Source organism: Morus notabilis, unplaced genomic scaffold, assembly GCF_000414095.1.
Source record: "Morus notabilis unplaced genomic scaffold, ASM41409v2 Scaffold40, whole genome shotgun sequence".
Classification (NCBI taxonomy): domain Eukaryota; kingdom Viridiplantae; phylum Streptophyta; class Magnoliopsida; order Rosales; family Moraceae; genus Morus; species Morus notabilis.
The window spans coordinates 267,996-294,912 of record NW_010367845.1 but is presented as its reverse complement, the minus strand read 5'-3'; the positions used below and the strand labels follow the sequence as shown (position 1 = coordinate 294,912).

At 33.9% G+C, this 26,917-nt stretch overlaps 5 protein-coding genes across 6 annotated transcripts; 2 read left to right on the top strand and 3 right to left on the bottom strand.

The window, feature by feature from the left end:
• Window positions 1-1,686: 1,686 nt before the first annotated feature.
• Window positions 1,687-2,541, top strand: LOC112094546. Its single transcript, XM_024175730.1, has 2 exons — window positions 1,687-1,931; window positions 2,058-2,541. The coding sequence occupies exons 1-2, from the start codon at window positions 1,789-1,791 to the stop codon at window positions 2,377-2,379; spliced, it is 465 nt and encodes a 154-aa protein (XP_024031498.1). The 5' UTR covers window positions 1,687-1,788; the 3' UTR covers window positions 2,380-2,541.
• Window positions 2,542-3,928: 1,387 nt separating this feature from the next.
• Window positions 3,929-4,814, top strand: LOC21393124. Its single transcript, XM_010113620.2, has one exon. The coding sequence runs from the start codon at window positions 4,016-4,018 to the stop codon at window positions 4,556-4,558; it is 543 nt and encodes a 180-aa protein (XP_010111922.1). The 5' UTR covers window positions 3,929-4,015; the 3' UTR covers window positions 4,559-4,814.
• Window positions 4,815-6,441: 1,627 nt separating this feature from the next.
• Window positions 6,442-10,158, bottom strand: LOC21393123 (transcription factor MYB14). The gene is made up of 4 exons (XM_010113619.2): window positions 9,896-10,158; window positions 9,615-9,744; window positions 7,613-8,191; window positions 6,442-6,571 (listed from the first exon to the last, which is right to left on the bottom strand). The coding sequence occupies exons 1-4, from the start codon at window positions 10,026-10,028 to the stop codon at window positions 6,487-6,489; spliced, it is 927 nt and encodes a 308-aa protein (XP_010111921.2). The 5' UTR covers window positions 10,029-10,158; the 3' UTR covers window positions 6,442-6,486.
• An 8,833-nt stretch (window positions 10,159-18,991) lies between these two features.
• Window positions 18,992-22,613, bottom strand: LOC21393122 (protein root UVB sensitive 2, chloroplastic). Of its 2 annotated transcripts, none has more exons than XM_024175720.1 (10): window positions 22,492-22,613; window positions 22,284-22,418; window positions 21,706-21,794; window positions 21,525-21,609; window positions 21,187-21,246; window positions 20,998-21,091; window positions 20,745-20,842; window positions 20,370-20,549; window positions 19,792-19,914; window positions 18,992-19,711 (listed from the first exon to the last, which is right to left on the bottom strand). In XM_024175720.1, the coding sequence occupies exons 1-10, from the start codon at window positions 22,501-22,503 to the stop codon at window positions 19,283-19,285; spliced, it is 1,305 nt and encodes a 434-aa protein (XP_024031488.1). In that variant the 5' UTR covers window positions 22,504-22,613; the 3' UTR covers window positions 18,992-19,282. The 2 variants fall into 2 exon arrangements, with proteins under 2 accessions (XP_024031488.1, XP_024031489.1); XM_024175721.1 differs by having other exon boundaries at window positions 22,284-22,403.
• A 397-nt stretch (window positions 22,614-23,010) lies between these two features.
• Window positions 23,011-25,924, bottom strand: LOC21393120 (chromatin modification-related protein MEAF6). Its single transcript, XM_024175727.1, has 7 exons — window positions 25,742-25,924; window positions 25,551-25,645; window positions 25,166-25,266; window positions 24,528-24,597; window positions 24,213-24,240; window positions 24,068-24,128; window positions 23,011-23,822 (listed from the first exon to the last, which is right to left on the bottom strand). The coding sequence occupies exons 1-7, from the start codon at window positions 25,752-25,754 to the stop codon at window positions 23,720-23,722; spliced, it is 471 nt and encodes a 156-aa protein (XP_024031495.1). The 5' UTR covers window positions 25,755-25,924; the 3' UTR covers window positions 23,011-23,719.
• Window positions 25,925-26,917: the final 993 nt, after the last annotated feature.

The window sequence follows — 26,917 nt, the reverse complement described above, 5'->3', positions numbered from 1 at the left end:
AGAGAATGTCTTTTTATTATTATCATGAGAATCTCAATGGCCCCCCACCGCACATGCACATTAGAATATATCACTTAAAAGAGGGAATAAAGAAGCCCTTTCCTAATCGAACAGTGATGCTGCACATTATGTTTTTAGCCTTTTCAAGCAGTCCAACTACTAGTTTATGTTAGATCTTTAAATTCTTATTCTACATTTTAAGAATTATCACACCAAATTATTAAGAAAATAAATTATAATAAATACTTCATTGATGCAACCTTAATTTCCAGTAGAAATCTCTAAAATAACGAGCACGTCGAGTTATTGTCTTCCTCAGTCAATTCACTAGATTTTTAAATGGGTGTTCTCTCTCTAGATAGGAAAGAGGGAAAACGCCCGAATAATTTAACGTATTGAAGAACATAACCTAAGTTTCTTTATATATTGTCCTATTAGGCTCCTATTAAATCTAATTGAGTTAATATTGGATATCCACTCATTCAATTCATACCCTGTTAAGAGACTATTTGAGCACTCCACAATTAGACCACTTAATTAGTCTAATTAATTAAATAGCGTTAATATAATTGTTATAAATATGTGGCTCGTAATTATTATTAGGAAATATAATTTCCTAACACATTAATGTTAAAAGGATATACATCCACGATCCAGCTTCCAGTTCTCATGCACCCACACATGACACATCTTCTTTTCTTCGTATATAAATATACTCTCTGAAGCTTTCACTCATTCATACCACACTAGTACCCATTTATTTATAAACTCGATCTAGTAAGTATTTTAAAAGAATAAATAATCAGTAGTAAATGAGGAGTATTAATTTTGATTTGAAATTTTACAGTGAGATGTCCTCATTTTGGAGAGGATATAGACATCAATCATACGATTTAAATTAGCCTGTACTTATAACATATATGAAGCAATACCTTTTAAAAGATTTTCTTACTATAATATACATGGTTATTTTTTTAAAAGGAAAATTGCATTTAAATAAAGACGGAGGAACATATAACTTAATATAATGTTAATGACTTATCGAAGGGACAGATGCGTCTCCGAGGTCTAGAAATAAGAGAAAATATTAGCATAGTAATAAGGAGCACACCTAAATGCTCTAATTGAAGAAACTCCGGCTATTGAGAAATGTTTCCAAACTCTAAAAGGACAGATCACCAATTCTATAAAAAGAGGATATTCATAAAAAAATTCTAATCAGACAAAGAAGTCCACACAATTAAAAAACATACAAACAATCTTAAGTCGATAACCGAAAACTAACATCAAACAATAAAATAAAATAAAAAATCAGGTAATCAATAAAATAAAATAAAAAAATCAGGTAAGAAACTACCCTCTTATTATAAACACAGAAACTTTTACACAACAACTAAAGTGAAACCGAAATGAAAGAAAAAGAAGAAATCTTGAAGGGCAAATGTAGAATTACGCCTAAAAGAAATAGATGGAAAAAAAAAAAAAAAACTCTAAATTAAGTTGGAAATACAGTGACTTGAATTGTTTGAGAAGTAAAAATGGAAGGGCAAATGTGTCAAATTAGTGGACATTTGCATCGAGAACTGAACCAGCTTCCAATTAGAAGAAGACACTAGAGAAAGACATAGACCAATTTTGAAACAAACGGGATCAAATAAATAGTATATGTGACGTCCACTTTTTGAAATCTGAAATGGTACAAACAGCACACAGAAAATGAAGTAAAACATGTTTTCTCTGTCCGGATTCCGGAATCGGATAGAAGGAAGATACTAGAATAGATCCAACATGTTCGGTCCTTATCAACTTGGTTCACTCACTCTTCTTCTTCTCTTCATTTTCCCTGTTTTTCTTTCTTCATTTGAAGCTTCCGTAGCAGCAGCCAGGCCAGGCTTTCTCTACATAAGAACCACGGAAATATGTACACCAAAGTAAGTTTTCTTTCCTTTCCCCCCCTTTATTCTTTTTGGTTTTGAGAAAGTTAAGAACTTGGCGATTCAACTCGGCCGAGTTGGGAAGGAACTGAGTCGGGTGATTTGGTATGTACGTTACGACAGGTACTGGAGCAGCGGGAGAGAGGCGTGGCCGAAGATGGTCCCACAGACATCGACGGTCTCGAAGGTGTTCGGGTCGATGGCATACGAACGGTACAGATCTGATCTGACGTTGGTGGAGGCGACGGTGAGGAGCGACGAGGGGAACGCTTTCCGTGGGCTGCTGAAGCAGGCGAGCGCTGCCCTGCTCAACTCCTACGCCAGGAAGGGGTTCCCGTACACTCCTTGGGCCGTCAAGACTCTGGTGATCAAAGCCCTTGTTTCCGAGGAGGCCGCAGCCCTTCAGGCCCAACACTTCTACATTGCCAATGAGGCTTGCCATTGATGGGCCCCTCTGTTTCTTTTTGTTTTTGTGGCCCATGTTTTGTGTGCTTAGCGCAATAGCAAACCTTCTCCCTTCTTTTTGTGGCAGGTGTTTCGTACATTTCGTACGCTGTTTAGAATTTTCGGCTTATATGATTAAAATATCATGAATTACTTTCTTCCATGTGTGAATTCCATCTAATTACTGTTTATTATCATTTGAAATGAACTTTTCTTGTCTGCATTTTTTTATAATTCTTTTATGTTTATGCCAAATTTTTCATGTCGAAAAACATAAAAATCACAAACGACAACAAACATAGAAAGACATTATCGTTTATGCCAAAAAGATCATAACACTTGCGTGGACAAAGCAATTTGATAAGAAACTACATGCCGTCTTTCTTACTTTAAAATACAGAACTTCTAATCGATGACTTACAAGTTTTCTTTTCATCTTAAAATCTTAAAACACCACAAAAATCAATCGTAAACGAGATTCAATATGTCGTTCTTTAGTGGGCTAGATATAGTAATTGTAAAATTGACATGTCGTTTATTAAGTTAAACGACAACAATTTTTGTTTTTATTTAAAATGACGACAAATTTTTACTCAAAGCAACATATTGTTTTGTTCACAAACATGTAAAAATTGATAAAAGTTCAAGTGGAGATTCCTTATTTGTTCAGTAAAATTCAACTATACTCTGTATAAATCATCACCTCATCGCAATCCGGGTGAAAGCTACTCCTAATTTCTAAAGAAACTGTTGAAAGACGTTTTCAACAAATCCATGGAATATATGCCTGCCTGCAAGTCTTTTACTAAATTCTGTATGTGTGGATAAAAAATCTTTATAAATTGGAAAGTTGAAAAATATGCTCTACTTAATAACAAAAGTTGAGGAGAAGAAACAAGAAGAACAGAGAATCATTTCCAATTTCATTCTGTAAATCACAGCTGACGGGAACACAAACATATCTATCTTCAAAAAACTTAAATAAGACATTAATCTACTAAAAAGATGTAGGGACTGGAGGACCTCCAACTTGGATTCGTATGAGATTCTGGTAGGCCTAGTTGATCTTAATTGTCGAAGATTCACTTCAGTATGCTCTTTCCCTTCACTCATAACAAGTGAACACTTCCGTTCATTTCACCGATTTGAGTTTATAATTCGAGTTTTATTACAGTAAAAAGCTTTCACAGTGACATCTCAACTCGAATCAACAAACTAAACGGGTCAATTAAAGATATACCACATTTCAAATGATTCTAAAGTAAGAGTGCTTATAATGTGTGTGTGATATATATATATATATATATGTGTGTGTGTGTGTGTGTGTGTGTATGTATGTATGTAAGTATGTATGTACGTACTAGTGGCTTTATTTCCCTGTCGTCTATAGTATAGCGTAAGAACTAAGCCAACCCCACAATGGGACTATTTGAGTATGGACTAGTTTTGGCGTCAAATGCCCGATCAGCGTAAGATCAAAGCTATTCCGTAAAAAACGAATACGAATCCTTTTTCTACGATACAAAAAGACAAATCCAACGCGTAAAGAATACGAGCCTAACCTTAACATTATAAAGCACCAAATCCAAAACGCTCTCTTTGCAACTGCAAAGCCCTTCATAATCGTAATTCCCATCATGTCTTGCTTGAATCTGAGGCTCCCAACGGCAAGAAAGGCGTGGTGGAGGAGCTTAACTTCCAAAATACAAAGCAAACTCCACAAGCTCAACAAGCCCAAATCCATCGTCAAGCCAAGAAACCGCCCTAAAACCGTCCCTTCACGAAACAGCTACAAGTTTCTTGGAGCGCGTTTTAAACGCAAACGATCGCGCCTTGTACAGCCCCGAAGTCCAAAGCGTCATCTTGTCCTCATCGGGAGTAGTCGGCAATGCCACGCCCTGGAGAAAAGCATTGCGCCTGTTTACGTGGACAAGCTCTTCAAAGAGAGCGTCTCTGGGAGAGTTGATAAGCTTCTTCAGACTCTCCCGCCAAAGTCTCCCGGAACAAGCAAGGAGGCTACGGGGAACGGGGCGGAAAGGGCTTGCGCTGCCGACGACATGTGGGAGGCAATGGGATTTGCGTCGCCGCAGATGCATGGAATCGACGAGAGGGCGGAGCAATTCATTGCTAAGTTCAGGGCAGAAATGGAGGTTCAGGAGATGTTGGCTCGTGACTTGTAGTGATAAAGCCTATTTGGTTTTGCTTCTTTTGGGCTTTGTAAGATGAAGGAGATAAGAAATTATAAGCGAAGATTAGGACCTGTTACATGTAGATAATGAGATTGTATCTGGTTCTACTTGTCAGGGAAAAAAAAAAAAAAAAAAGAATTTTGTACATATTATTGTGTTTGTGTATGAGTTCTGTTCTGTTGTCGCCAATAACAGTCCAGTAAATCAACAAATTCATCACACACAAAGAAATTCCCTTTTTTTTTTTGTCTGGTAAAACGAAAAAATATATATTCTGTTGTTATTATTACCAGCACTTTTTTGAAAAAAAAAATGATAATACGGAGAGAAAATTTACATTGCCACATCAGATAATAAATAGACTCTACGTGGCCATTATCTTACCATGTTAGGCAATAAATAGGCATTGATCGTCGAAGGATCAGCATTCCAATTGGTTGAAACTTAGCTGTTTTAAAAATGAGTATTTATGATAACGAGAGAGAAACTGACCGCTCCAAGTTCCTTCAAAATAATCCTTGAAGAAACGCTTAAGAACAACAAGCTTGTAATGTGCAGCATCCACGGTGGCAGTCGACCGATCAAGCGGCTAAGAGGGAGATGGCTCTAAAATCCCGTAGACTGCCGATGGTATGCAAGAATTGATGAGGACGAAGGCTCTATCTTAACTTGCCATTCGGGCCTAGTGAAAACGGAGAGGGTAGCGTGTTCAGTCATCCGACCTAGATCTCAAGAATATTCCCTAAGGTGACAGGAGGGAAACCCCTAGGTTACTTGTGGGCATAAACAAAGTAAGTGACAAGAAAATGATTACTAGCCTGTTAGCCACCCAAAAAATAGACCAATGGGAAGTCACAAAGCCGTAATAGTGGACATAGTAGGTAGATGAACAGTCAGAAAATGTACTGAATAGCTACAGTCTAGTTAAGTAGGATAATAGGCTACTCGATAGCAACCGTTGAATAACCTTTTGTCTCGGTTTCTTTCAAAATGTAATTTATGTGATATAAAAGGGGCGAGGCTCCAAAAAGAAAGAGAGAGGTCATTGGAGAGAACTGAGTCCATTGTAATTAAGAAAGAAAGAAGAAAGAGAGAAATTTCTTAAAGTAGACGTAGTTCTTGCATTGAGAGTGAACCACTATAATTTTTAGTATTCTTTCCATTTTTTCACGTTTTCATTCATATTCTGGGCATCCATAGAATCCATACACGACTAGTTGCACTTTTCTAATAGAAATTAACCTGATACAAAGTAATTATTAACACGTGGTTTGGCCGGTAATCTAACCAATTACTAAGCAGTAATCTAGTATATTCTTGAAATTTCACCACCAACAAATATCATATTAAATAGCATTTAAAGAAAACTTAGCGATTTTGCTGAGGATCGAAACCAGAATATCTGATTCCGTAGACTAGAACCTTATCCATGGGCCACGGAGTCACTTGGTAGGCTTATGATATGAGATAATTACCAAATCTAAATCTTGAAGCTAACAACAAAATTTAGCAATGTGTAATTTCCATTCTAGATGATATATTTTGAATCCGTAGAAAAGTGAGAAGAAAACCCAAAATACTGGATACATTGAATCCAAGTCCCGACTCACTACGCCCTAACATCTTGGTAAATAATATGATTTCACATTGTTCAATTTCTAGAAAAATTAAAAAGCAGTAACAATCTAAGAGAAAAACTCCTAAAATTGGCAAAGAAAATCAAAATCAGAACAAACAAACAAAAAAAAAGGGTAAAAAACGATAAACCTGAAGCAGACGCCATTGTTGGTCTTTTGCGATGCGAGACACCACAAAATTCCAAGAGAGAGAAGTTTCAACCAAACGGCAACGCTTTGAAGTCTTTGTTGCGTCATTGTGAGCCGAAGTGCAGCCCAGATGTCAATAAAATGGGCTGGATTTTAGTTCGTTAAGAATAACCAAGTGAGCAGTCCACACTTTCGCCTCCTACAATTGTCGTTTTTTCGGAAAACGACATGTTTCATCCTGAAGAAACAATGACATGTGGCTTAATGCTACTGAATAAACGGCAAGTCGTTCTTCCCATAAATATAAAATAGAGATAAAAGTTTAAGAAAATTATATTTCACATAAGAGTAAGTAAAATATTTATACAAAAAAAAGAAAAAGATTAAATTACCAGGCTACCGTTCTTAAGCATATGGTGTTATGGTATAATTTAATGTGGTCAAATTTTTTTACCTAAGTCATACTCGCGTTGACACTGACAAAATTGATGAACTTTTGAACTTTGAAGTAGCTTATTTTTACCATTCAACACAGGTTAATTACCTAAATATAAATTAATAACCAATCAACAACTGTAATTACGACTTAAATGAGGAATCTTACTCTAAATCTGTTTAAAATTGTTCATTCCTCAACAATAGTCAATAGAGACACAAAGTTGAAGTTGTGTCTTGACTATGCCTTTTTTTTTTTCCTTGTACTTTTGTCATGAGAATGTTTTGCAATGGACTGGAGTGTCCTCTATGTATAGTATAGATGCTATTAATTCAGATGTAGCAAATCATAACTATGAAAATAAAGTAGAAAACTTTAACACCTTTGCATTTCCCAAAAAAAAAAAAAAAAATCATTTTAGCATTTGCCTCGAGTGTTCAATTAGCAATGGAATAGATATCCTTCTTGACAGCACATTCTGGATTATGTGCATTTCGTTTATAAATCTTTGTCGCTGTCAAGAAAATTGAATGCCATCAAGACCATATACATTATCAAACATCCAGATCGATTTTTGTCTGCAACTGAACATGTCGGCCTGCAGATTTGACGCTCAATTTCATGCGGCGTTGAAAAAGTTGAAAAATTTTGCCGCGTTGCAGGATGTCATATACATACATATATATATATATATTGCACCACGAACATTATGTATAAATATTTCAAAAAGTTAGGCACCTTTCATTATAGTACGACTAATATTCATACTCTCGTTTCCCATCAGGAAAAAAATAATAATAATAAAGGAAAAAATTGACTTGTCAACTTATCAAATTTTCTCACAATTCCGCTAGTAATTCTTGTAGATCATCCCCAGCTTTTGTGAAGAAATCGTGCCAAAAATCCATATCATCACCATGAATATTGGAACAACAGGCGTGGACTGCCGGTTCGCTAGACACTAGAGGAGAGGATGGAAATTGAACTATTGGGTTACTACTAATTGCTGAAAAATCATCCAGCACCTCAGAATAATTACTCTCATCGGTGGTGAAAACTTCCGACCAGAAACTCTCGTCGGCCGTTTCGGACAATTTTCCGGAAGAATCGGCTTTCATGAATGTGTGGTTGTTGTTGTTGTTGTTGTTGTTATTGTTATCATGATCAGTGCTGATTGCTGAGGAGATATCACTAATTGAGGAACTCTGTTGGGGCGAAGTAATTGGCCTATTCTCCATGATGTCGTATTTTGAAGAATTCGTGCCATGCACAACTTCTGCTCGTTCATGATAATGTCGTTTTGTATTTTGTTGAGCGACATTATGATTGGATTGTGTGAGCCTTTTCTTCAAATGGGTATGCCACACATTTTTTATTTCATTGTCTGTTCGTCCCGGCAGTCTCGCTGCAATTGCCGACCATCTGCAAAAAAAAAAGTAGTGAAATCTCATTGAGATCTGCTGATGTAAAGCTTATTAACAATGAGACAAGATAGTATCACGCTTTTTATTATTTTATCCATTCATTTTTTTGACAATAGATACTATTATCTCATTTTTTTTAAATAATAAAATATTATGTTAATAAATTCTACATATTAAAAAGATCAAAAAGAAAAAAGGACGCTAAAATTTCTAATTAATAATATTCTCAACAATATTCCAAAAACATTTCATTATATAAAAAATGGGAAATCATTAATTAATGTTTCCTAAAAAAACATTAATTAATGTTGTATGCGCGCGAATTGTTCTTATTCTGTAGTTATCACGTGATTATGAATCATTAATATAATGTGCACATAGTGGTATCTATAATCCATCCATATCTAGTCTATAGTAGTATGTACTAATTAATTAAATGCTAGGAAAACGAGCTTGATGTTTGTTATATTTAGAATACGAAAAGATTACGCAAGGAATCTTTTAAGCCCAATAGAGACGTCTAGAAAACACGTGATATTACTCTTTTAGAGGGATCAAACAAAAATCATCCCATTGATCAGTCGTCATCGGGACCCGTAATAGAAGTCACGACACGATAATATAACTTAAAAATGACACGAATTTTATAGATTAAGATTGAGAAAAAAAATGTTCGGTTTAAAATTATATCAACCTAAAATTAAGACAAAAAATACAGATCACTTTTAGGTTGGACCCGTCTAACTCAAACACAATATGAAACTCATAAAAACTAAAAAAATATATTTTTTTATTACATATTTTAAATTTTATTATGAATTTATGATATCATGATAGTTATACTCAAAATTTTATATTACTATTTGCTTAATTTTGATGGATATTATTGTATTTTAGTGTGTTACGAATTTTATGTTAATTCTAATATGTAAAAAACTAAAGAAAAATATATAATTTTGGTATCAATTTTGGGTTCACGGGTCAATTTCGTGTCACGGGTTATTTTCGTGCCGTGTCGTGTCAATTCGTAAAGTTGTCGTGCTGTGTTAGTGTTACGGTTTTAAAAAATATTCGTGCCACGGGTCGTGCTCGAATTGACTGTAAATTTAAAAATAAACGATCAAAATATGACATAAACACAACACACAACACGAATTGTCACCCTTATTCGTCAGGTCTGACCAATTATCGGTCTCTACCATGCACAGCCAGTAAATAATTAAGCAGCCGTGAATGTCCACTGAATTAACTCCATATATCCACTTGAACTGGAATAATAATAATAATAATGCAAATGGAATAGAATGACATCAAATCTTCTTGTAAGAATTTAAATTTCTGTTCAAAATCAATATACTACAGATCAACGGCCACAACTAAATGTAATGAATCAATATACATATATAAATATATACACGTACCTATTTCCTAACATTTCGTGTAGCTTAAAGATGGTCTCCTCTTCTTCAGTGCTAAAGTTTCCTCGTTTAATGTCCGGTCTCAAGTAGTTTATCCATCGCAATCTGCAACTCTTTCCACACCTTAATAAACCTGCATATGTGTGTGTATATATATGTGTATACAAACACACGCATGAGCAGCCAATTAGAGATAATATTAATCAGAATCATCTCCTTCTCCCTATATTAACATATTAAGTAAGATTCATCATAAATGATAATAGTAATAATTAATTAATTACCAGCTTGTGTGGGGAGTGCACGCCAATTGGCATGGCCATATCTTTGAATGTAAGAGATGAGAATCTGATCTTCTTCAGGGGTCCAAGGTCCTTTCTTCAACCCCATCTTCTCACAGCAAGGTGCTCTTACCATTTTTGTTTTTTTTTTTAATTCTCTGATCCCTTTCTGAAATTGGAGATATATTACGCAGTACCTTTGAATTGATAGCCTTTTTTTTTTTTCAGTTCTCTCTCTAAATCTAACTTTAAGAGTTGAAGATAATAGCAAGCTGCCTATGGAGTGGCTTTATATATCGTTGAAGAACCGGCCACAACATTGAATTCTAAAGGCAAATGTCGACCATCATTTCCACGAAAATCACATACACACATGTACACATACACTCTCTCTCTCTCTCTCTCTCTCTCTCTCTCTCTCTCTCTCTAATGATGTGTACCGATGTGATTGGTGGGTATATGTAGTCAAAATGAAAACGTGCGGATTTGCCTGAAGTAAATATGAACACTTTTTTGGTTTCTTTTTCATGACTTTTCATGCAGTACTCTTAGTAAAGGAAGACACTGCTCTTCGAGTTTCTGTTTGTTTTTTGGCTGAATCTCTACTCTTCAATTTTTGGCTTGCTAAGTGTGTGCCTCTATTCTTTTCTTAATTTTCTCTTTTTTAATTATGTCAATTTTTTTTTCTTTTTTTTTTTCTGTGATACATTTTTCATGGTGGGGTTTCTATTCGCAACGTTACTATCTATATATATCAATGGTATTTAATTATGAAACAAGTGTAAGAACATTCTTTAAAAAAAATGCATTCAATATGCAGGTGATTATATTCTATGCATCATGTCGTCTCGTATATTTATGATTAATATCTCATAAAGTAATTAGTATGATGTGGTGCTCCTATATATCATAGCAATTTTTCTATTGATCTCTTAATATTAGTAATACCATCTCTTCAGAAAACAATAAAAAAGGTTTAACTTGAAAATTATTGGGCCCCCCAAGTGCAGATACGTTGTAGCCACACAAATCTATTTTTCCTGATAATGATGTATATCTGAAATAAATTTTGGAAATTTTGATCATTCTTATAATTTGGAAGTCACTACTCAAGTGTATGGCAAGCAGGAATAGAAAAAAATTAATAAATAATAAATAAATAAATAAAATCTAATAGTTTGAAGGCCTTTATTCATTTTTATTATTATTATTATTTAAAAAAAAAAGAATAGGTTACACCATCATGCATAAAATCTCATACTAGGCGTGCAAGGGAACTCCTTTATTACTTGAAGTATTTTGTCTTCTTATGGATTTTTTTTTTCTCGCTGCTGAACTTATGGATTTCAGCATGAACATGACAAGTCAAATATAGAGGCCAGTAGTGCCCTTACATGAAGCTGTTTCTTCTAGTTTCTAGTTTCTACTTGCATATATATATATATATATATAAATACAAACTGCACTTAAATTAATTAAAAGATCACGGCCAGCAAACTTTATATTCTTTTTATTTCTTTTACTGCTTTTTTACCTTTTTACCAAGTAATTAATCCCTTTGAAAAGTCTTAATTAAAACTGATCACGGGGTAGACTACTATTCGGTCAAACCCAAAAGACTAATCTAAATACCATCTAAAATCTTTGAAAAAAAAAAACATGATAATCGCTATTCATGATTACAAAGATTGAAAGTTGACAAGTGAAGTGTCCAATGGGCGTGCTGCGTTGTTCAAATTCATTTTATTAAGGTTGTTATTATGAGTATGTTAGCAGTAGTTAACAAAGAAATTTGACTCCAAACAAAGAAATTAGGGCCGGTAATATGGGTCACGACACGACTCAAAAATGACACAAATTTTGTGGGTTAGGATTGAGAAAAAAGAGGTTCGGATCAGAATTGTGTCGACCTGAAATTGACACAAAAAACACTGATCAATTTCGGGTTGGACCCGCCTAACCCGAACACGACACAAAACTCGTAAAAAACTAAAGAATACATATATTTTTCATTTCATATTTTAAATTTTATTATGAACTTGTGATATCATGATAGTTATAGTCAAAATCTTATACTATTATTTACTTAATTTTAATGGATGTTATTGTAATTTAGTGTGTTATGAATTTTAAGTTATTTTTAATATGTAAAAAACTAAATAAAAGTATACAATTTTCATGTCAATTTCGGGTTCACGGGTCAATTTCGTCTCACGGGTCATTTTTGGGTCGTGTCGTGTCAACTCGTAAAGTAGTCATATCGTGTTCGTGTTGCGGTTTTTAAAAAATTTCGTGTCACGGGTCGTGTCAGGTTGACTGCAAATTTAGAAAGAAACGATCAAAACATGACACGAACACGACACGTGACACGAATTATCACCCATGAGTATGTTAGCAGTAGTTAACAAAGAAATTTGACTCCAAACAAAGAAATAACCATCGTAGTGGACCCAATAAAAAAAAATTAAAAAAATAATAATAAAAAAGAGATTAACTAGCAGGCATGTGGGACAGAAAAGCCACTGAGTTCGGTGCTAGCTTCACATCTGCACCACTTGGATTCGTAATTATTGAGCTAGATTTCACACAATAATATTGGAGGAGGACTACATAATTGAATCAATTTATAAATGTGTTGTTTGTAATGACCGACTTCTGAAATATTGGGCGCCAGTGTGTGTGTCTTTAACTATACCAATTTGTCAAAGATGAATGTGCGTAACACAATTGCTATATCCTCGTAGGACCCACAATGAGATACGGACAAATCAACTAATTAATTTGACCTCCACAAAATTTTATATTAAGGCCTCGTTCGTTTCGCTGATTTGAGTTTAGAATTCGAGTTTTGTTATAGTAAAAAGTTCTCACAAACAATCACATCTAATTTTTTTACTACAGTAAAAAACTCTCGCATATAATCACATCTCAATTCGAATCAACGAAACGAGCGAGACTTTGTAGAGAATGTCTTCAGTCTAGGCAGTGACGGAGACATTTTCCATTCAAAAAAAAAAAAAACTTCACAACATTTTATGAATAGCATTAAATTGCATGCCTTATAGGACAGTAATTGATCTTTACAAACTTACACTAACAAGCAAACTTGTAACAAGACTTGTGAATTCAACATATAAGGCATGTGCACCACTAAAAAATTTTGACTTTTGTGGAAAAAAAAATTAGAAAAACAGTTTGCCACTATTGTGTTACTGTGTAGAGAGACTTGTGAAGAGTGAAAACTCATGAGATAGAGAGAAAAAAAAAAAGGAACGTGTGAGAGAAGAAAAACAAATATAAAATAAGAGACTCAAAGAGTCGAACTACGTGCAAAAAACGGAAAAGATAAATGAAAAAACAAATAAGATTACCAAACATTAGTGAAAAGAGAGGTGAAACCCAATTTAAGGAGGAAAAAAAGAAATAGTGGCAGTAAGTAGTATGTAATAGGACAAAATGATGGTGTCGTATAAAATCAAAACAACATTTAAAAGAGGAAAAAAAAAAGTCCAATGAATTAGTTTTGAAACCCACAACTAAAAGTGACCAAAAAATAAGAAAAACTCGTATATTTATTGCTAAAATTACTGGGGGCACACTTAAATAAGACATAAAAATCAATATATATATATATATATATTTTTTTTTTTTTTTTCAACTTGCTTCAGTGTTATTGTGTTACACAAAAAAATTACAAGTTCATACGAAAGGTATTACACCTGCTATATCGTACTTAAGACCATGCCTATAATTATGTACATCTACATTCGCGGCGATGTATATTACTGTGAAATGAAGAGTTTGATTAATTAACAAGTGCAAGAAACAACTCTTTAGAAAGAAAAAAAAAATACAAGAAATTGTTCTTCAATCTAAACAAGTTAGGGAGCCTTTACGGTACTCCACCGGTGGGAATTTTGACTTTTGTGGAAAAAAAAATTAGAAAAACAGTTTGCCACTATTGTGTTACTGTGTAGAGAGACTTGTGAAGAGTGAAAACTCATGAGATAGAGAGAAAAAAAAAAAGGAACGTGTGAGAGAAGAAAAACAAATATAAAATAAGAGACTCAAAGAGTCGAACTACGTGCAAAAAACGGAAAAGATAAATGAAAAAACAAATAAGATTACCAAACATTAGTGAAAAGAGAGGTGAAACCCAATTTAAGGAGGAAAAAAAGAAATAGTGGCAGTAAGTAGTATGTAATAGGACAAAATGATGGTGTCGTATAAAATCAAAACAACATTTAAAAGAGGAAAAAAAAAAGTCCAATGAATTAGTTTTGAAACCCACAACTAAAAGTGACCAAAAAATAAGAAAAACTCGTATATTTATTGCTAAAATTACTGGGGGCACACTTAAATAAGACATAAAAATCAATATATATATATATATATATTTTTTTTTTTTTTTCAACTTGCTTCAGTGTTATTGTGTTACACAAAAAAATTACAAGTTCATACGAAAGGTATTACACCTGCTATATCGTACTTAAGACCATGCCTATAATTATGTACATCTACATTCGCGGCGATGTATATTACTGTGAAATGAAGAGTTTGATTAATTAACAAGTGCAAGAAACAACTCTTTAGAAAGAAAAAAAAAATACAAGAAATTGTTCTTCAATCTAAACAAGTTAGGGAGCCTTTACGGTACTCCACCGGTGGGAATTATGTATTTACTGTAAGATTAATTTTTCAACGGTTAAATCTGCAGTATAAACAATTATATATATTGCATTATAATTTTTAATTTTAATATATACATATCTAATTGTTAAAAAACTAATCTAACAATTAAAACTAATTATCTCAGCACCGGTGGAGCAATTTTGCTCCACCGAAAGATTGCATTATTGTTAAAAACCCTTCAACAAGTACCGTAACAGTTCTCATTTAACATAATTATTTCCGTAAAAATTTGAGTTATTATGACATTAGAACGTGAGTCATGATTAACTATGTGAAATTTTATAAACCATTTATGAGGGACTTATAAAACTGCAAAAAGAAAAATAAATAAATCAAAGTTCAAAAAATAATCTGACAAGAAAAAAAGTTTGGATAACCCAGTACTCATGTATAACTATCTATAAGGGACCAACAATATTAATTACCTTAATGAAGGGGAGAGAAAATCCAATATTAGACTACCAGTAGTTGGAAAAACAACTTTACACGAAATTGAAAGCATCATCGACAAATTAAGAAGATGTTTAGTTCATGTATTCAGAATTATGATTTAGAATTATTCTCGTGTTTTTTGTGAAAAAAAAATATTGTAGAGAATCATAAATCATGATTCAGATTCAGAAACGAATACAATAAATAAACGTCCCTTTAGTGAGACCGAGTCCGACTTAAATAAGACATAAAAATCAATATATATATATATATATATTTTTTTTTTTTTTTTCAACTTGCTTCAGTGTTATTGTGTTACACAAAAAAATTACAAGTTCATACGAAAGGTATTACACCTGCTATATCGTACTTAAGACCATGCCTATAATTATGTACATCTACATTCGCGGCGATGTATATTACTGTGAAATGAAGAGTTTGATTAATTAACAAGTGCAAGAAACAACTCTTTAGAAAGAAAAAAAAATACAAGAAATTGTTCTTCAATCTAAACAAGTTAGGGAGCCTTTACGGTACTCCACCAGTGGGAATTATGTATTTACTGTAAGATTAATTTTTCAACGGTTAAATCTGCAGTATAAACAATTATATATATTGCATTATAATTTTTAATTTTAATATATACATATCTAATTGTTAAAAAACTAATCTAACAATTAAAACTAATTATCTCAGCACCGGTGGAGCAATTTTGCTCCACCGAAAGATTGCATTATTGTTAAAAACCCTTCAACAAGTACCGTAACAGTTCTCATTTAACATAATTATTTCCGTAAAAATTTGAGTTATTATGACATTAGAACGTGAGTCATGATTAACTATGTGAAATTTTATAAACCATTTATGAGGGACTTATAAAACTGCAAAAAGAAAAATAAATAAATCAAAGTTCAAAAAATAATCTGACAAGAAAAAAAGTTTGGATAACCCAGTACTCATGTATAACTATCTATAAGGGACCAACAATATTAATTACCTTAATGAAGGGGAGAGAAAATCCAATATTAGACTACCAGTAGTTGGAAAAACAACTTTACACGAAATTGAAAGCATCATCGACAAATTAAGAAGACGTTTAGTTCATGTATTCAGAATTATGATTTAGAATTATTCTCGTGTTTTTTGTGAAAAAAAATATTGTAAAGAATCATAAATCATGATTCAGATTCAGAAACGAATACAATAAATAAACGTCCCTTTAGTGAGGCCGAGTCCGACATGTTGGCTTATACTGCCAAAAATACGTTTGATTTCCAAACCCCCACCAAAAAGAAGGGTCAATACATTTATACATATATGATATCTTTTTTTACTCCCAAAAAAAAAAAAGAAGTTATTGTAGTTAATTTTCGCTGTTCAATTTTGTGCATTTAATGGTGTTTTATGTTGGAACGTGACTGCATTAGTTTTCCTTGTTTCATTTCCTTTTCGTTTTTTGCTCGAAGGGACACGAATGAAATCAAATCCAAACTGTTCCCTTTTTGTTAATCAACGAAAGAACTTCAACCTGACGGTTTATTTTTTTTTTTTTTTTTTTTTTTTTTTTTTGGCTCTAAGTAGGGGGAAGTTAATAATTGAAGCCTATCTTTTTCTTCTTCATTCAAAGAAAAACTAGTATTTTATTCTACAGTACTCCTACGTACTATCCACAACCTTTTCCAAGTTTTTTTTTTTTTTTTTTTTTTTGGGTGCTAATCCCAACCTTATCCAAGTTAAACGCATTAAGTCCATTTTACGACGAATTGAAGAAAGCCACGATTGTAGGCAAGACAGTGACAATTTATTTACATATGTTATATGGTCCACGCACAACATGTGCTTTCAAATTTATACAAGTTTTTTAAAAGAAAAAAGAATTAGACCAATCAAATTCTCCTGCACGTAAATTTAAGTGGTAATTCGACATAATTCTTAGAGTAATCTAGGCAATGCGCTGCTACACCTGATCCGCTTGACTTCACCGGAATTTTAAAGTATACGATCATCCCTTATAAAGAAAAACAGGTCCAACTTTTATAATTGTATGATTTCTGTGCAAAAATGAACTACAATTAGCACTACTATATAGTATATTCATTTCAATAATCTGAAACCAAACATAAAGATCTTGATCAGGTCATGTCTAACATTGTTGGTTTATTTTTACCTCCACTTGAATCACATTAATATACCGTTATCTGTAAAAGATAATATTTGCAAAGGAATTCAGGGAGCACAAAACAAGGGTATACATCCTGTCTATATAACATGAGAATTGGGACATATATTGGATTAAGGTCATTAACTCACCATAAATATTGGAGTGACCCAAGATGAATATGAATGTGTGTGTGTATATATATATGAAAAATGTTAATTTATCTGATGAATATTTATTCCCATCAAGCACCGAGTCTCACTACGTGGTCCCATAAGTGAGACTCACTTCTTGAGTCTGATGGAGATTTGTCTCCACTTATATTGAGCGACTTTATAAAAGAAGATATAACTAATATTAATATTATGGGTAACTAACTAACGCGTTCCAACTTGGTTAATTATAATTTATTAGCCTTCTTTTCTTACACCAAATTGATCCCTATTTAATTTTATTGCTATTAATAGAAAGAAAAATACAAAAGGAAAAAATAAGTTCAAAAAAGAAGAAGGAAAAAAAAAAACACAGGATTGTGATACATGCTCATTTGGATTGTGGCCTTAATAATTTCTCCTGAATCTGCTTTTTGGGTCACGCTCATCAATTTAACTATCACAAGGAGCAGCCTCTCAACACTTTTTCCTCTCTGTTTATTGTTTTTTCCACTTTGTGAACAAGGCCATAAACAAAACGGGATTGTGCTACATAGTTTTAGTTGGACAAATTAATATGATTATTTTGGATGCATGCACTTAAGTTCTTTTTCACCTTTGAGCTACTTAATTGTTAAAACATGTTAAGCATGTTTATTCTAAGGAGAAGCCCCCACTCCAAATAAAAATAGTGTAATTAAAAATTTTAAAAGTTTGATTAGAATGATCGGTGGCCCCTACCCTACTCAATTATTCCTCTCTTAATCAGATCACACTTCCAATATTATTAAACAAGATGACAATAGCATTAGCTTTAGGAATATATATTGAAATATTTATTAGACCAAATATATATACACATACATATTATTGTTTAAACATCAAAACTGACTCATTTTATACGCTGCAACTTGCAAGGTGCTGGGTTAACTCATAAGAGTACTCTTCATAAGATTTTTTTTTTTTTTGGGTGAGTTTTGAAACTCTCACGTGCATCTACACACCTTATTCAATATGGTAATCGTTAAAGCACTAAATTAGCTAGGAGCGGTTATTCGAATATTTATCCATAAATAAATATTATTATTTTAACTGTAAAATATTAATTTAACAGTTCTAATAAATTAAATAATTAATTAAAAAAATTAATAATAATTAATAAAATTAAATTCTTATCACTACACATCATTAAATTTTCATATTTAATGATACCAATCAATAGAAACATAATCATTAAAAATAAATCCATATATATAACCTATAATTATTATATAATTGAAGAATTAAAATAAATAAATAAATAACCTTTCGTGTTTAGGATCTGCATTTTATATATCGACAAAAGTACGTAATTTTTGTTTACAAAAAGAGAGAAAAAAAATTATAAAGTCGCATCTTTTTTGGTGTACAATCAAGGAGACACGTAGAATGAAAGTGAGTACTTTTCAACCAAATTAGATTTGAGGGGTCGGCAGTGGGCAGTCGCCAGTTGGAGAGATGCGCCTGCAACGACTTCTTCAACAGCTTGCTGTGTGAAACACGAAATGATTGGATCTGACACGAAAAGAATTTACGTTTCTTCAAAAAGCTAAACGTGAGAGAAAGAGAGAGAGAGAGAGAGAGAAATGGCATTGTTTTTCAACATTTACCCCGGAGAATGTCAAATGGGCATCAAAAAGAGCAGGTGTTGTTCCATCTCATCGGTGCTCAAGCAAACGCCATGAATCAAATTGATCAATATGTTCCAAATGAAACCAATATGAAGTACTTACAAAGTCAACATTCTCAAACTCTCAACGCAAATTACAAGTTTTAAGCCTTGACAAAAAAGTTGCACCTATATCCTACATCCTACTTCTCTAAACTCTTTGATAAAGCACAAAGGCAAAATCGTAGTCTTGAGGCCCTTGTCAAAAAAATCTCTCTTTCAAAACGATAGGCTGCAGTTGAATTCTACTATAATGCAAAACGAACTCCTGTTCCATCCAGAAAACGATCAGAGTGCCAACCTTTTGCCTGCAGTTCGGACAAGAACGGCTCGAATACGTGGTTCATCTTCTTGTATGCAGCTTGCAATGCATCGATGCTGTCCCCATGGAAGGACTTCTTCTCCATATCTGCAGCAAATGCAGCAACCAGCCAACCCCTCAATGCATCTTCACCTGTAGCATTGTGCTCTAGTACCATGTCAACCCATCTACTTCCAGGACTCAAAAGAAACTTCTCCTCCGGGAATATTTGTTTCAGTTCACGAAGTTTTGAAGGTCTAACGACCTTGTGTAAAGCTCTTCCGACCTTGACATTGCCGGCCTCTTTGATGAGTCGCCCAGGATATAGGAGATCTTCTCTATACCTTAGGTCTGCTGGACTTGAAACTTTCCCTGTCTGAATTGGAGGTTCAATCTCATCAAACAAACATCTATAGAGAGAAAGGGATAGAGAATGAGAGAAAGATCCTAACAGACCTTCAGAAAATCAGCTACAACCATTGCAGTCCTCTGTGGATTTAATGTGTTGACAGGAGCTGCTCGCATTTCTTCAACGACACTGTATACGTGTAGAACAGAAAGAAGTGGCCCAGCAATCAACTACAACAAGTTACTACGGATTAGAAATTCTATTTCTCTTGCCCATTTTGCCAGTGAAAGAAGTTAAAACCACAGTAAATATGACGCTCAACATTGCAAGGAGGGGGAAAAAAAATACATCTTTCTTCTACGCACTTGAGAAACATTAAGGAGACGTTTGGTTCATAGATTAGAATCATGCGATTAGAATCATTTTCGATTTACGTGTATTTTTTGTGAGAGAAAATACTGTAGCAAACCATGAACCATGATTCGAATCGGGGTACGAATCACCCAACCAAACAACCCCTAAAGTCCGATTTTCACACTTTCTCATGATTCATAACCTCTATTGTATCGTCTAGTCAAACTTAAATATGTCACGAAATTAAGTTCCCTTCATCTGTTTTATGAACAGACCATGAAAATAGCAAACTGAAAAGTTCCAAAGTCACTTGCTAATGTAAAGTCTATACCTTTCCTTGAATTGTTGAACAGACAGTTGATGCTAACTGAATTCCTACTCCTATCCCGATAACATTGAAAAGCGTTGAGATGGCTTCCCCTTTCGCAAAAAGATCACTCAGATTGCCTTCTTTTGCAAAGGAAGAATATATCGGTAACCTTGTTGCTCTTGCCGCAACAACTCCCATACCCTATAAAGAGAAAGGACTCAATTTTCTAGCCAGCTAAATTTAGGATAAAAATTTATACCCGAGAAAAGCAGGATTTTCATATGACCCCCATTCCTTTATTTAATGAAATTAATTCAACATCCAGATAGAATAACTTTTACCGGCAGCATACATAAAATTAAAAAGCAAGAATACACCTGTATGTAACAAATCTACCTTTGCAAAATTTCCTAGGCCTGCCATTTCGAGAAAAAGATGTGGACATAATGGGGAAAGAACTTCCAAGCCCGCTCCCAAGTCATAAAGCGCATCAGCTGCCATATAGAAGGATAATACATTAAGACACCCAGAAGTAATAACTAGACTTGCTAAACAACTATACATGCATCTGTCCAGCACATGTACATGAAATAGACAGAATCAGATAAACATAAAAGTAAAAATTATGAGCTAAAGAGCAAAGACAAACCAAAAATTCTCCACCGTTTAGGTTCTGAATCCATTCTTGCGCCCAAATTACTACATATAAGCTTACCTACATGCTCCATACCATCCTTTAGGACCTGCAAGTCAACCAACATAAGTATTATAAAATTTGACAAGGATGCGATCAAAGTCGTCCCAGGGCTCTGGATTTATCAAGCCAATTAGAACTTACCCAACTTACTACCGTCGCTTGTGCAGGAGTGGGTCGCAAGCCTGCAGCAAACAGTAGTGACTGCAAAGGAGTAAGCATGGGCACAAAAAACCCACTTTACAGATGTCATCAAATTGCATATATTGGAGGGCAGAAAAAGAAAAGAAAAGTTGAACCAAAAATTACACCCCGAAATATAACTCAGCCAAAACAAAATGGAAAACATGAAAAGCCATATTTAACTTGAAAAGAAAGTGAATCTGCAATCATATGAATGCTACAGTGTTTCAAAAAAAAACTTGAAAAGACACTGTTCTCAATTTTCTGATCAGATGCTCCATTAAGTATCAGAGGAAGACCTGAGTTGATAGCACTGAGAGTGCTGCACTGGTCAAGTGTTGCAGCGCTCGAAATTGCGTGTATCTGAGGTATCCCTCGTTGACACTACACAAGTAAAAGAATGAAACCTTTATGAGAAAAAGATAAATCAACGGGTTCTAATAGTTGTAGTTCTAGCTACAATCAGCCAATAACAGTCACCTGTATGGATATCCTGAAGGGAAAAATGTACTCAGGAAGGAATCAACCATCCTATGAACCACCGGTCTCGAGTCATTGACGGTCGTCGCCTGTAGAAAAAAAAAAAAAACAAAACAAAACAAAACTCACACCAGCTAAAGAAATGCACTTGTAAATAGAAAGTGTTAATCACTTCAATCAATTCTACATATGATGCGAACTCTAAACAATATCATCTACGAGAAAAAAAAAAAAAACAAACAAAAAAACAAAAGCAACCAATTTGAACTTGAAGACAGGCTCAGGGACAGCACCTAAGCAATAAAAATGCAAATTCTACGAATAACCTTTTAATTTTGCCCATAACAGTATCAAGTCAGAAGCTTTATCTTCTCTTGTAGGAAACTCAAACATTCAAATTATACAATTCCATTCATTAAGGAAGATCCCGAAATCCCATTTTGTCTATCCATAGAAAACCTTCCCCAATGCCATAAATGGAACAGAGCTCCCAAAAAACCACTTACCCAGAACCCAGAAATGAACAAACTTTCATATTCACAAGTAGATAAAGAGAAAATAAGATATTTGGAACATACAGAGAGCTGGCCGTGGGGTTTAAACTGGTAGCGACGAGAGACAGAGTCGGATATTTCGATCCAGAAAGCAGGCAAGTGAGGAGCTTTATCTGGTTCCTTCTTCTGCATCTTTATCTTCTCCTGTTTCACAACAATCTTAACGCAGTCTCAAGTGTCGGCCAAACTTTGCTTGCCTGGGTAGGTTTACACTAAACGCTAAAAGACTTACCAGCAAGTTCATTGAAGACCAAGAAGGAGTAAAAGGTTGTTCGCCTTAAGGGATTAGGATTTCGGCACGACTCTCGGAGGGCGGCCGCGGAAGTTGGAAGCTAAGGAATAAAAAAATAATAATAAAATGAATACAATGAACTACGACAAAAAATTACAACCACTCACTTTCTAATGTAACTTTTTTTTTTTTTAATTTTTCATAAAAGACTATCATGTTCTCAACTATAATGTAAAATGTTCCTTTTTTTTCTAATTCAAACTCTAAATTTCAATATGAAGGATGTTTGGTGTTAATTTATCGTTGGATTATATGTGCAAAACGACAATATAACAAGAATTTAGTTCTCTTTCTTTCTCTAAATCTAAAAGTGCAACATTTTTCTGATATTACCCGTCCAGAATATAACTGAAAAAAATATATTTGAATGTTATTATTATCCAGCACCAGAATATTACCTCTCTAAAACTGTTTTGCATTATTCAGATAAATAAACAACAACAAAAAAGCGTTTTACATTAACTGTAAGAACAGAAGGCTCCAAGAACGTTTAAGTTTTTCCAAATATATATATATATATATTGGAAAAAAATAATAATTCTGCCCGTGTGTTTTTGCTCCTTCATGCTCTTGGATGCGTAGAGGTGAGGCTTGATTTCTGTGGCCATCAGTTTTTTTGCTGCAATATCTGGCTGTCAGTTAAACTGTTCATCATCTTCGACTAATATAGATGTCAAAGGCCAACTTTTCATCGGTTAACCTTTTCGGGACATATCCGCTATAAGTCCAATTGCAACATCATTTCTTGGCCTCCCTATTTGATTCTTTCTTGTCGAATGGAAAATAATCTTTACTATTTACTATCTTGTATAACTACAGTTCCTCAAGAAGTCCACAAAGAAATTTCAGTCTTTGATGACTAAAAATTAACAATGCCTGAGCCAATGCTTGTCCGCTAGCATATGCCAATCAAAAGCTTGGTTAGAAAACGCTATTTTGTACATTAGAAACAGCCGCTTTAAATTATCAGGGATCATACTAATACTTTGCGGCCTCAAATAAAATTAGCTACAAGAGTGAAAAGTGGACTTTGCTCTCTCCCTGAGAGATGTTTCTTGCTCCACCCATGATTTCAGAAACCGAAATCCAATCTTTTGAGGCTTCTGACTTGGGCAAAGCTTGTGTGGAGAGTGTTGTTATCATTTATCAGCCACTCTTCAATCTCCATTTACAATGTCAATTCAGGATCATCATCATAGTCGTAATCTTGTTCGCTAGGCCTGATTCGCTTTGTATCTCTAGGTGTCGGCCTTCCCTTCTTTGGCTTTCCTCTGCAACATTACATGTGATTTTCAAAACACTGTTTGAAGGAGCTCATAAGCCCCTCAGACATAATAATCTATAACAATTAACAGCTGTTTCCTCAGATAAACAACAAAATAAATAAATAAACAGCTGTTTCCAATCATATACATAGAACGGCCCTTCTTTCTTTAGTGTTTTGTCTTGTTTTTATGCTTTTCTTTATTTGGTGTTAAGAATACATAGAATGGACTCAGATTAGCAGGGTACTTACTGTCCATTAGCATATATCCCGCCACCCTTAGGACGGCCCGAACCAAAGTCCGATCTCCCATCTATGAGAAACATAAAGATAAAGGGAGGAAAAATAAATACTTAGGGACGGAAAGTTTTTGGTGCTATTGTGTAAATAGGCTCACCATCTCGTCCTGCTGCAAGTTCTTCAGCCTGACAAAATGCCAAAAAAAAAAAACGAAAAAAAGAAAGAATAAGAAGTTATTAACCTCTTGTATAAAACCACAGGGACATTCAAGAAATTGTTTCTGTTTTAAAAAAGGCAACCATGCTTACATCCTATTCTCAAACATATAAATGTGATGACACTTATCATAGTTCACTTTAGAGTCATACAAATGAACATTCTAACTTCTTGAAAAGACAGTTAAGCAAAAAAGACAATGAAAACATAAAGAAAGAGACATAATTGCTGGACATTCGAGGTTCTGAAAACATACTGCTGGTGATGTGACTGAAGACAATGAGAAGAGCCTGTCCTCAGGCTGAAACTTCCTGGACCGCTTCAAGCTGCAGCCACAAGATTTAAAGAATTCAGTTACATTTAAGTAGTAAATTTAGATAGAAAGAGTATAATGTGTAGATTCAAAACCATTTTTTTCTATGGCGAAGCAATGTATATGTATCTGAAAGTAATAACCAACATGTGAATGCCCCGAAGATTGAAGAAGATAGCTAATCCAAATCAATCTCGTGATTTTTTTTTTCTTTATTCAGGTAACAAAAGGAGGATCATTAATATGAGCCAATCCATAAAGAACAAACAAATGCACCAAAACCAGTCTGTCTAAGCAACAAAGTCTGACAACATTTCTAACAAGTCACCTAGTATGGGAACAAAAAATCACGACATTGTTGCGTTGAAAACTTCAAAATAAGGATAGAGGCAGCAGGAAATAACTCCTAATACATTGAAACTTTATCAATGAAATTTGAAGGAGAAGTGGATAACTAATTGCCTATAGAAGAGATTTTCGGTTAAAATAACCGAAGAGAACTTCTTTGCACATCGATTCAAATGTCGTAAAATTAATACAGTAAGAAGGAAAAGAATTAAGAAATCTTAGCCTGTCCATACAGAGCAGTGCTCTTGGAAGACGACAGAAATCCATCAAAGCCTTTTAATACATTTCCACATTGGCTAGGGTCCTGCAAATAACTAGTCTCCATCTCATACACCTGCATTTTAAAGAAAGGAGTTACAACTTACAAATTAACTAACAACAACAATTCCTCATCCATAGAAACTAATTCCCTAAATTCCCAACAAAGAACAAAAAAAGGACAGTATGCATAAAAACGCATAAGGGCGTAGTCTTGATAATATCTGTTTCTTTTTTTTTTCTTTCCATTTTTTGCCAACCACACATAAACATTAACAAGAAAACGACAATATAAACAAGAATTCAAAAAAAAAAAAAAAAAACTTCAAAACAATTTAAAATACTACGAGAAGAAAAAACCTGTCTCTCGATATTTCGAAGCTCGTCTTGGAGCTTGGCTCGCCTACCGAGGAGAGAAGCAAGCATTGCCGTAGGGTTCAACGAAGATTTTTGCGCTGCGGAACATTCAAAATTCTTGATATTTATAAATTATGAATCTTTCTAACTTAAATTAACAAAGAGGAAAAGGAAGAAAGTTATCTAACGGTTACCTTCCGAATCCATCCTTTTTAACAAGAAAATAGAATTTAGAAGCAGAATCGCCACAGAAATCAATTCTTTTGCAACAACCCTAAACTCACTCTCACTCCCCCAAAATGCAGTGGAAACAATTAGGGCACGGAAAAGATGTCTTTTTTACTTTCTGAAATTTTTCTAGGGTTTTTTTTTCTCGGAAATCTTCAGGATTTTCATTTTGCAGTTAAAAAGAGGGAATTTCCTCCCGCTCATTACTCGTCTTCGCAACAACATACTAAATGGGCCTTCGTAATACAGGCCCAACACGGAAAACAGATCTGGGCCTCCGACTCTTGACCTGCCGTAAGCCCTTCCGACAGGAGAAACACCGTCGTTCCTTCTCGTCTTGTCTTGACAAGAAGTTTCCTTGGCAATAAGAGCAGTAACGCGGCGAGCGGATAACGCTAATGTGGGACCTACAGAGTGGCTATAAATTGTACTAAAGAGACGTTTGATTCATAAATTAAAATTATGAGATTAGAATTATTTTTAATTTAAGTGTATTTTTTATGAGAAAAAATACTGTTACAAATCATGATTCAAATTATAATATGAAACTTCTTATCAAACGTCTCCTAAATTAGGCTTTGACGGTGCAGATTTTATGTTGAGAGGCATTTGTGGTGGAACCAGCTCCATCAGAAATAACAAATGGTAAAGGTCTATGGACCGTTTCACATGGCATTTGTTTTTGCTTTTGGCCAGAAGGAGAAACAAAAGCTATTGCTTAATGAGTCAAGTGATTATTAAATTTGTCAATAAACAATAAAAGTGTTGAAATAAATTTTATAATATTTTAATAATGGTAAAAATTTTAATCATTTAGAAGTGTTTTTTTAGAAACTATATTTTGTGATTTTAATTGAAAATTCTTTTAAAAAATTAATGCATTTCTCACAGATCATTAATATTTTAAGAAGCTGCTTTTAAACTTAAGAAGTTAGAGGCTTAGTTTGATAGTGCTGTAAATTTTTAAAAAATTACTTTTAGCTGTGTTGAAGGAAGAAGCAGCTGATTGTTTGAAAAACTATAATTATAGTAGCTGTGTTGGTTTTAAAATCAGTGTAATAGTGTTTGGTAAATTATGAGGTTGAATTGCTATGGATAGTTAAAAATTACGACTATATTATATTATACTATAATATAATATA